Source organism: the organism of the source record quoted next, unplaced genomic scaffold, assembly GCF_019419815.1.
Source record: "Pyrus x bretschneideri cultivar Hongxiangsu unplaced genomic scaffold, Pyrus_bretschneideri_v1 Contig100, whole genome shotgun sequence".
Lineage (NCBI taxonomy): Eukaryota > Viridiplantae > Streptophyta > Magnoliopsida > Rosales > Rosaceae > Pyrus > Pyrus x bretschneideri.
The window spans coordinates 976,975-987,349 of record NW_025999392.1 but is presented as its reverse complement, the minus strand read 5'-3'; the positions used below and the strand labels follow the sequence as shown (position 1 = coordinate 987,349).

The following is a 10,375-nucleotide window of genomic DNA, read 5'->3' as shown; positions in this document are numbered from 1 at the left end:
TGTAAAGAGAGAGAAAGGAACAGACTCAGAGATGGATATGGGCATGAGCTCGACCCTTTCTCTCTCCCTTGTTCTTTTTGTGTAATGACCAAAGTTTTTCTTCTCTTCTTCTCCGAAGAAGATGACTCTGCAAGAAGAACCCCAAGAACTCCAAAACCCTCCAATGGCGTTCGATCCTTTATTATTTTGCGAAGAAGGATTTGAGGAAGATTTGGAAAACAATGGAAGTGAAGAGGAGAGCGAGAACTGTGATGGGTTTTCAAAAAAGCAATCATCTTTCCCTTTGATTTTCCTGGAAAGTGATATGTTATGGGAAAATGATGAACTTTCCTCTCTAATCTCCAAAGAGGAACAAACCCATGTGTGTTTCAATGGAGAAATCTCAAATGGGTCTTTGATGACGGCTCAGAATGAGGTGGTTGAGTGGATTTTGTGTGTAAAGGCACACTATGGCTTCTCTTCTTTGACCCCCATTCCGGCTGTGAACTACTTTGATAGGTTCATTGCCAGCAGGCCATTTCAGATGGGCAAGTCATGGATGAGTCAGCTCGCCACCGTCGCCTACGTCTCCTCCTTTTAGATTTGCAAGTACGTGTAAATTTACATTTGTAATTTGAGTGTTTGTGAAATTGCTGGACTGTTGTGTTTTTTGGATTTCTCGTGATTGTGATTAGGTGGAGGAAACAAAGTACATTTTCGGAATGGAGCTTTTGGTGCTATCGACTCTCGGGTGGTGGATGAATTCAGTGACCCTAAATTCATACTTTGATAACAGAAAAATCACTTTTGGACTAAATTTGCTAACGGAGTACACCATAGGGGTTTAAATCTGAGTTTTTTTTTAACACAGGGGCTATTTTCTGAATACCTTATGATCACAGGGATCATTTATCCGATTTGGCCTTATTTTTAATTAGTAACTAGTAGCTATGACACACCCCGATCGAGATCAGGGCATGCTGGCCGTCACGTGAAAGTGATGTAACCATGTGCACAGTGCGGAAGCTAATAATATAGTAATATAAATGGTACGAATAAATAAAAACTAGCTTTACACCAAGTAATAAAAACAAGTGCAAGCGTAAGTGCGACACTAAGTTCAGAGCATAAAGCCTAATGCAGTCCAAAGGGGAATGACGACACAAAAGCACACCCGAAGGTGGTCCTACGCTAGTGGTGGTCTGTTAGATATGTCGGGAAAATCCTCAGGCAAGCCACCAAACATGCTAGCCAACTAGAACCTGGAGGGGCGCAAAATAAAAGCGTGAGTGGGCAAAAATAAAGCTTTTCGAAAACCAATTTAATAAATAAGTTCTAACCCCTCGCCGTAAAACCTGTATACTTCCCAGAAAATAGTATATATATATATATATAAGTCATGCTCGAAAAACGTGCCATGCAATATGTCTCGAAGTAATATGCCAATGCTCAGGAAACATCAGATCAATACTATGTAACTGTTAGCCGGAGTCACCTAACGTGACCTGTACGGCTGAATCTAGAGCTCGAATCTCCATCTCACTAACTATACCTGCACATGAGTCGGAACCACCTAAAGTGGTCTGTACGACAGGCCTGGGTGTAATATAAGTACGCTCTAGTGCTACGATCACGTGAAGGCTGGGCGAATAGTCGCGGGTCACCTACGAGTCGGAACCACCTAAAGTGGTCTGTACGACAAGCCTGTGCACCTAACTTGGATCGAAGATGAGCGTGTGGTGCGGGAGGTGAACATCACGTGAAGGACTGTGCCTTACTCTGGGCGGGAGCACTAACACCGGGGTGCAGGTTACGAGCTCTCTAAGTCTCTAGAATCACTACTGAACGTAAATATAAATTATACTCACCTGGCACTTACCTGTGCGTCCACAGCACCAATACACATGTATATATATATATATATATATATATATATAACCAATAATGCATAAACAAATGGCAAACAATAAACATGGCATAATAATGTAAAAATATTTTAATTCATTTTCTGGGAAACGTATAAGTATATAGGTATATACGGAAAACCAAAAGCCCACTCACTGGTTAGTAGAAGGGTCGTAACCCCCTGCCTCGAGTGACCACGCTCGTCCTCGAGATACGTCTCACCTATATGCGAAACAACTATAAAAACGTTAATTTTAAAGCACATAACCAAACTTTAGAAATAACTTATCATACATTGCTCAAATGGGGTGTATGAATACACCAACGTGATCTACTCAACCTTAGGAACACCCCCATATTTTTAGAAAAATTTTCCACCGCCGCACGCGCCCCCACGCGCCGGCCACGCGCAGGCACGTGCCTGGCACGCTGACGGCGTCAGTTGACGCCGTTAGGAATATTCTGTTATCCCTAACGGTAACCGTCAACGGCATCAGGAATATTCCGTCAGATTTGACGAAATATTCCGTCGTCTTCTCCGGCGAGCCTTCGGCACCGTCGCCGGTGCCAAAAAATCGGGAAAATTTCAAATTGCGATATCTTCTTCGTTTTTCAACCAAATTTCACAAAATTGGTACCAAATTGAAGCTTACAACACGAGGAACAAAATCATACCACTTTCAAGTGCTAAAACCCATGAAATCTCACCTGGAAAACTCCTCCAATTCCGGCCAACCTCGAAACTCACTATCCCGACGTCCAAAACCTTCAAACGAACCACCCCGAGCCTCCTAGGGACCTCACCAAGCTTCCTACAAGCTTGGAATTCCCTAAAACATGAGAAATCACGTGTGCATGAACAGTACCTCAAATCGGACATCACGAGTTCGACGTGAAAACGAAGGTAACCTTACCTGAAATGGGTATGGTTGGACTCCTATAAGCCTCACGAGCATGGATAGGTACTTTGTTACTTCGATCTATGACGATTTGGGTGGTTTGTGTGTGTGTCCGTACGTTATAGGGAGAATGGGAAGGGAAATGGCACGGGACAGGGGTGAGGGAACAGGAAATGGTGAGGGTGAGTGTGTGGGGGAATGTGTGTGGCCCAAAACCAGCCACACCAAACCAAAAAGAACAACCACACAACGAAAATCACGCTAGGGGCAAAATCGTCTTTTCACGCGTACGTTTTTAAAATTTCCGGGACGGGCTGTCACAAGCTATGTGGGTTGTTATTTTTAAACATTTGTTTCAATTCAAGTCCAATCTTCAACAAAGAGTAATGCGTTGACCAAATTGCAAATCATATGACGTGTCATCAAAAAGTTTAATTTAGTACCCATTTATTACTTATGCATATCAATTAAAGACTCACAAACATCATTATTTTTTAATCCCATATTGACAAGGTTAGTAAATAAGAAAAACCACCTCATGATTTATACAAAAACACTTTAAAAGTTCAGATGGAAAACAAAACTCATATCTATCTACTTTAAACCGTAGTGTTTTTGTTTCCTTCTCACGATACAAAATAAATTAGTTTTTCCGTGTTTCTAACTTATTGAGTTTGAAGTGATTTTCTAAATATAATTTTATTGATGTCTTTTGTGTGAAAACAATGAATTTTTTTATATAGAGTGAGGGCACATTTTTTGGTATCGCCCCGGGCCTCAAAAATCTCTAGATCGGCACTGCCAACAAGACAATGGTAGATTTGCAGTTTATTTTTATTTTTATTTTTTACTTTTCATATTAAGATTTATGGTAAGGGTGAATTTTGGCGCAATAGAAAGGTTGTTTTTTTGTGACTGAAATATTATGAATTCGAGTCGTGAAAATAGTCTCTTTGCAGAATAAGGATAAAGTGCGTACGATAAATGTCTTCCCGACTCTCTCAAATCAATGAGCATTGTTGGTTTTATATTAGGGTTTATGGCCATTTTATGGTTTTACTTGTTAACGTTTCTTCTCTACCATGCACAGCCCAATTTCCCGTGAGTCATGACCACTTGCTTCAACGTTGAAAGACTGAAGTTATATACAACCCAAAAAGAAAAAAAAAAAAAAAAAAAAAAAAAAAAAAAAAAAAAAGAGGTGGCAATCATATATGTTTGCGCACCAATTTCATGCAAAATTTTTATAGTATTTCAGAATACAAAATATTATAGTTCTTTTAATCATTATATCTTTGATTTTTACGTGTTTTAATCGAAGATCTAACAATTAAAATGTCATTCCAACATAAGCATGGTAGAAATTTCCTTTCATGTGCACTCATAATTCACATTATGCTGTCGGATTTTTAATTTTATCCCGTCATATATACGAGGGTTGAGGTGATTGGCCAGGATGTTCTAATTTTTTTCACATTGCCTTCTAAAATATTGATATTGCGTTAATTTGCACATTTTGTATATTTAAGCGTCTAATTATCTATTAAATTGATGAGTTATTTAGGCTATGCGACGCAAAAGTGGCTTACAGGTCAACCCAGTTACAGATTTTATGCTCATCATAGTGGCGGATCTAGGATTTTAAACTCGGGGGATCCCATTAATAAAGGTCAAAAAATTTATAGACAAAAATAACATTGAAAAGTTAAATATAATACATTTCATTCAAAAATCATACGCAAAACAATATTACAAGCTATAAAATCCTAATTCAAGCGTCCACGACAAGGTTTCATAGTCTGAAAATGTTCTATGATAGCTTCATTACCAATACATGAAAAAACATTTTTCTTAATGTAAACAACTAAGCTGTCACTCAACCATTGATTCTCCATTTTGTTGCGAAGTTGACCCTTAATGATATTCATATCGGAAAACGCCCTATCCACTGAAGCAGTTGCAACCAGTAAAACCAAAGCCAACTGAACAAGCAAATATACGTACGCAAATGTTTAATGCAACCCTTTCTCCACCATTTTCTTTGCAACGTCATTAATCTTCCGCAATTGAGAAAAATCATTATCATAACACACAAAATGAATATAAATATCAGGTTGATCTTGAAGTGCTGATCTATCTCGATCCATGAATTCTTTAGGATACAACTGAGCAAGGTGGACAAGCTTTTCTTTAACAAAAGCTACAAATGAATCATTCGGACTTAAACATGCCAAGAAAATAAGCAATTTGGTGTTACCTTCAGCGAAACGATCATCTAATTCTGTAAGTTGGAAATCAATGACCTCAAAAAAGAGTTCCACTTTATAATGATGATGATTGGTCGTTTTTGGAACCTTACGTAATGACTTCCCTTGAATGACATATGAATCATCCATATTAGGTACCTCAATTTCATGTTTGATACAAAAAGATGATATTTTATCAACCAAAAGATCAATTTTTTTATCATTCCTCATGCAACGTAGTTGTTCTTTACATGTCTTGACTAAAGCCATTGCATTCACAATCTCTTGATCTTTCTTTTGCTATGCTTGTGACAAATCATTAGTAACTCCCAATATGGATTTCATCAAAAAGAGAAGGAACACAAACTCAAAAGATTGTATATCTTTTAATAACCTTTTTGCTTCACCAACACTATCATTGTAGCATCTTCAACAATCATGTCAAGCACATCCACCATAGATGAGAACATTATAATCAAACTAATCAAAGCACCATAATGTGAATTCCATTGTGTATCCCCAGCACGTTTGAGACTAGTTTCTTGATTTAATCCTTGCCCCATTTCAAGACACTCATTTTCAATAGCTTTCATGAGATTTTCTTGTTGTTTCTCTCTAAGTGCATCATAACGCTTACATGAACATCCAACAACATTCACCAAACTATTAGTTAATGTGAAAAAAGTGGCAACATCGAAGTTTTTCTTTGCTACAGCTACAAGAGCTAATTATAGTTGATGAGCAAAACAATGAACAAATTTTATTTTAAGGCCATTGAACTCACCTCTCATATTACTCGCGCCATCATAACCTTGACCTCGTAGGTTGGAGTAGCTCAAATCATGTAGTTTCAAGAACTCATCAATAAACTCCTTTAGTTTACTTGAAGTTGTTTCAATAACATGTTGGACTCCCATGAACCTTTCAATTACTTGACCTTTGTTGTCCACATAACGCAAAACCATTGCCATTTGCTCCTTTGTTGAGACATCACGTGATTCATCTACAATTATAGAAAAGCATTTACTCTCTTTCACTTCCTTCATAATAGCCTTAATGGTTTCATAGGCACATGAATTGACAATATCTTTTTGAATTGAAGAAGCTATTAGCTTGAGATTTCCCGGAACATTTTCTAGCACAACTTCCTTTATTTTCTCATCATGATCCGCAAGGAATTGCAAGAGCTCTAAATAATTCCCCCTATTATTTAAAGTGTCACTTTCATAGTGGCCACGAAAAGGAAGACCTTGTCGCAACAAGAACTTAGTGCAATCTATTGATGCATTCATGCAACGATGATATTTCATACACTTTTCTTCTGATTGTTTGATCACAACTGCTTCAAGATGTGTCTTTTGGTTCATTAGATAACTAGCCGCTTCTCTAGCTTTATTGTGGACATTACCAATAGGACCAACATGTTTGTCAAAACATTCTCTTGCATTCTTCCATTTCTTAAAGCCTACTCCAGTGAAGGCATCACTTCCTAATTGTGAAAAGTTGATTATAAAGAGATAGCAATGAAGACAAAATACCTCATCTTTAGATATACTATATTCCAACCAATCATATTCTTCAAACCACAAACAACAAATCGTCGCTTTTTCTTTGCATGCAAAGTGTATGGGAACTCATGCTTTGTAGGCCTACAAGGTCCCATTTGCAAATATGCTCTTCGGACCTCATCTTGAATATTAGGAGGATAGTCCTTCATTCGAATTCTTAATCCCGGGTCTCTCTCAAGATTATTAAAATCAATGTCACACTCATTTTGTCTTGAGCTCGAACTACCCTAACAAATAAATGGTCCTATTGGCTTTGCCTTGAAAAATCTTTCCATATTTCTTATTTCTAAACTACACATATAACAAAAAACGCAAAACATATACCAATTAACCAATAAACAAAAATTTCATCTAAATTCTAATGATCAAATGAGTATAAACATAAAACATATGAACAATCATATCAATAATAGACCAAATCTCCATCAGTATCTAATATAATTTAATTGAGATTATGTTAGAATACCAAAAAACTTACTTGAATTGTGAACAAAATAGTGGTGGCCCAGAGATTTGGAACAAGTGGAGGTATGATATTGGAGTAATAAAATTATAATACGGGATTGGGTGGGATTTAGAATTTTAGGGTTTTGAAATCTGGGGAGTTGGGGATTGGAATTTCGGTGAATATGTTAAACCTGGGCATTGGGGAAGCATAAGAGTGGGGAAGGGTGGGACAGTGGGGAAAGATGTGGGGTTGGGGTTGGGATTAAAAACAATGGACAAATGACAGTGTTTTGCCCATTGTTTTAATTTTTTTTTTAAACAATTGGCCAAAACACTATCGTTTTGGGCCAATTGTTAAAAGGGGATTTTCCTTCTTCTCTGCGCGTGATTGTCTTCTCCAATAAGAAGGTGCCGTTGCAACCTGCAACTTGCATTGCACATACCTTGTGTTCAAGTACGAGGGGTCCCTAGAAAATTTCTAGCAGCAATTTAGGGTTGTTGAGGAGTCCTGGGACCCCCCAGGTCCCTCTATAGATCTGCTACTGCTCATCATGCCATCAATTGAATGAAGATTCAAATAATTCATTAGATAAAAAGTGTAAGTTGATACAATTTCAAATTAGGTAGCAATGCGAGAAAATTAAAACTTACTTGCCCATTTTTGGAGATCACCTCAAACTTTGAGAATGTAAAATGTTTAATCTTTTATTTTAAAAAGTGATGGTATTAAAAAAAATAAATAAAAAGATTTTTCATATTTTCACCCCATAGTCTTATTTTTTCACACATTATTTTATTGAAAATTTTATACCAAATGTAATTATATAAGAAGACTTCAAAATCTTGTTAAGAAATCGATCCTCGTATGTATTCTTTGTAGTCAAAGAAAAAAAGAAATAGAAAAAAAAATAAAAAAACTTAAAATTAGCAACGATTCAAGCAACCCAACAACAACCTTGCTATTTCTCTTGATCCCTTACCCCCTTCTAACTCTTTTGTCCTCTTCTATCTTCTATCTCTTCCGTCCACCCTACTCATCCCAAATTCTTTCTCTTCTTTTTCTCCATCTTTTCAACCTTTAATTTTGAATTGGAATTCAGGAAAAAAATATGGATATGAATCTTAAATCCAGATGTGTTAAGGAAATTCTCTCTCTTCTTTTCTCCATCTTGTCAACCTTTAATTTTGAATTGGAATTCAAGAATAAATCTGAATATGAACCTTAAATCTAGATGTATTAAGGAAATTCTCTCTCTTCTTTTCTCCAAGTGATATGGAGGAACAGAAAAAGGAGAAGAAAAAGAAAGGAAGGTAAGTTCCCCAACGACAAAGAGAAAATGAGCTGTCACTGTTATATGTGATGCTTAGTTGTGGTTGCTTTGGATTGAATTGGCCTATTTCTGGGTGTTTGTATTTGATTTTTTAAACATTTTATGATGGATAAAAATATTATTTAAGTGAAAAAATAAGACTGAGATGAGCATAATATAACACTCATTTAAAACAGTCTATTCGAGTTGTCAAATTGCCAAATGTATTGGAGCATTGATGTTATGTGTAGGACATTGTAAGATGGATCTGGTTGCCTATTGGGAACTTGGGATGCCACACTAACTAGTAACTAGTATTTTTTTTTTTTGTTACGTAAGACAAGAAACGCGTTACAATTAGAAACATACATTATTGTAATTATGTTACGTGACGAGTGCTATAAAAATAAAAACAAAGAGATATACATTCTGATGTTATAAATAGACAAAAGTGAGAGAGATAACCTTTGCTAGAGATCGAAGTAGAAGGATGCAATGTATCACACTATTTATTTTCGTAAGTGTATCACACAAAAGAATGCAGGTAAGGAAAGGGGTGGGAGATTGATATTATTACTTTCCCTTTTCATCTCGTTTTGTTGTATTGAGGATACAAACATACCTCTATATATAGAGGTTTTGATTCGACAACACCTTACATGTATGAAGAAAATTTTTCGTTCCCTTAAGACTTTTTCACCTAAATCTTTCAATGGTTGTCACCAAAGTCCATTTTGGTCTGCTTCCTCATACAATCATATATATGGCATTCACACTATATTTCACAGCACTCCCCCTTGGATGCCCATATATCAACATCAATTGCCTCACGAAAACCTTGCTAGGAAAAACTCAGTGGAAAAAAATCGTAGCGAAGGAAAAAGAGTATAACTTTGTTTGGATTATTAATATAGTGTTAAGTATGCTTATGTTGCCTTGTTAAAACTTTGATAGGAAAAACCTAGTGGGAAAAATCTTAGTCGAAGAAAAAAGAGTCCAACATGTATGTATCATGGATGCTCCCTCTGATGTGTATCTCCCCCTGACTCCGCAATCTCCAATCTGATTGATTAATAAGTCGATGTAATCCGATACCATGCACCAGCTTCTGAAATGTACACTTCAGTAGAGATATGGTGAACAGGTCCACCAACTTGTCACTGGAACAGATTTGTTTAACTTCAAAATAACTTTAACTTTTTGAAGCTCATGTGTGCTGAAAATAATCAGGGATGTGTTTAGTCTTATCACCTTTGAAGATTCATTCCTCAACTTGAACAATACATGCTACATTATTTTCATGAATGATAGTTGAAGTGTCTGTCTTTGACAATAGACCACATGAGTTCCAAATATGATGGATCATTGATCTTAACCAAAAACATTCATGACTGGCTTCATGAAGAATAAGTATTGAAGAGTCATTGGAAGATGTAGCAACAAATGTTTGATTCATTGAGCACCATGAGATTGCTGTATTTCCATAAATGAACTCATATCCAGTTTGTGAGTGGGTTTTATGTGGATCAATGAGAAAACCAACACCGACATATCCAAGAAGGTTCTGGTCATTTATGGGTTTCTCAGAGTAGAGAAGGCCCATGTCTATTATCCTACGAAGTTATCGTAAAATATCTTTGACTCATTTCCAATGTCGAACTGTTGGAGCAGAATAATATATTGCTGACAAGTTGACTAAAAAAGCTATATCTGGTCTAGTACATTGTGCTAAATACAATAAAACACCTATTGCACTCATATAGGGTACTTCTAGACCAAAGACATTTTCATCATCTTCTTTTGGATGAAACGGATCTTTCTTGATGTCAAGAGATCGAATGACCATTGACGTGTAGAGTGGATAAGCTTTATCTATACCAAATCGCTTTAGGACATTTTCAATATAAGCTGATTGATGGACCAAAATTCCATTAGAATAATACTTGATTTGCAGGCCGAGACAATATTTTGCTTTCCCAAGGTCTTTCATATTAAATTCGCTTTTCAAATATTTAACAGTT

General features: G+C 36.5%; 1 protein-coding gene and 1 pseudogene across 1 annotated transcript; one reads left to right on the top strand and one right to left on the bottom strand.

Annotated features, from left to right (window-relative positions):
• LOC103938078 lies at positions 1 to 827 on the top strand (annotated as a pseudogene).
• A 3,722-nt stretch (positions 828 to 4,549) lies between these two features.
• LOC103938079 (zinc finger MYM-type protein 1-like) lies at positions 4,550 to 9,957 on the bottom strand. The gene is made up of 6 exons (XM_048569474.1): positions 9,818 to 9,957; positions 9,450 to 9,514; positions 5,814 to 6,518; positions 5,424 to 5,753; positions 4,877 to 4,983; positions 4,550 to 4,765 (listed from the first exon to the last, which is right to left on the bottom strand). The coding sequence occupies exons 1-6, from the start codon at positions 9,955 to 9,957 to the stop codon at positions 4,550 to 4,552; spliced, it is 1,563 nt and encodes a 520-aa protein (XP_048425431.1).
• Between the last annotated feature and the right edge of the window lie 418 nt (positions 9,958 to 10,375).

Coding starts and splice junctions, on each gene's coding strand:
- LOC103938079 (XM_048569474.1), bottom strand. CDS start 9,957: ATGGGCCTTCTCTACTCTGAGAAACCCATAAATGACCAGAACCTTCTT. Junction 6,519..9,449: donor ATTTCAGAAGCTGGTGCATG/GTATCGGATTAC, acceptor TTTCACAATTAG/GAAGTGATGCCTTCACTGGA. Junction 5,754..5,813: donor TGGCGCGAGTAATATGAGAG/GTGAGTTCAATG, acceptor AACTATAATTAG/CTCTTGTAGCTGTAGCAAAG.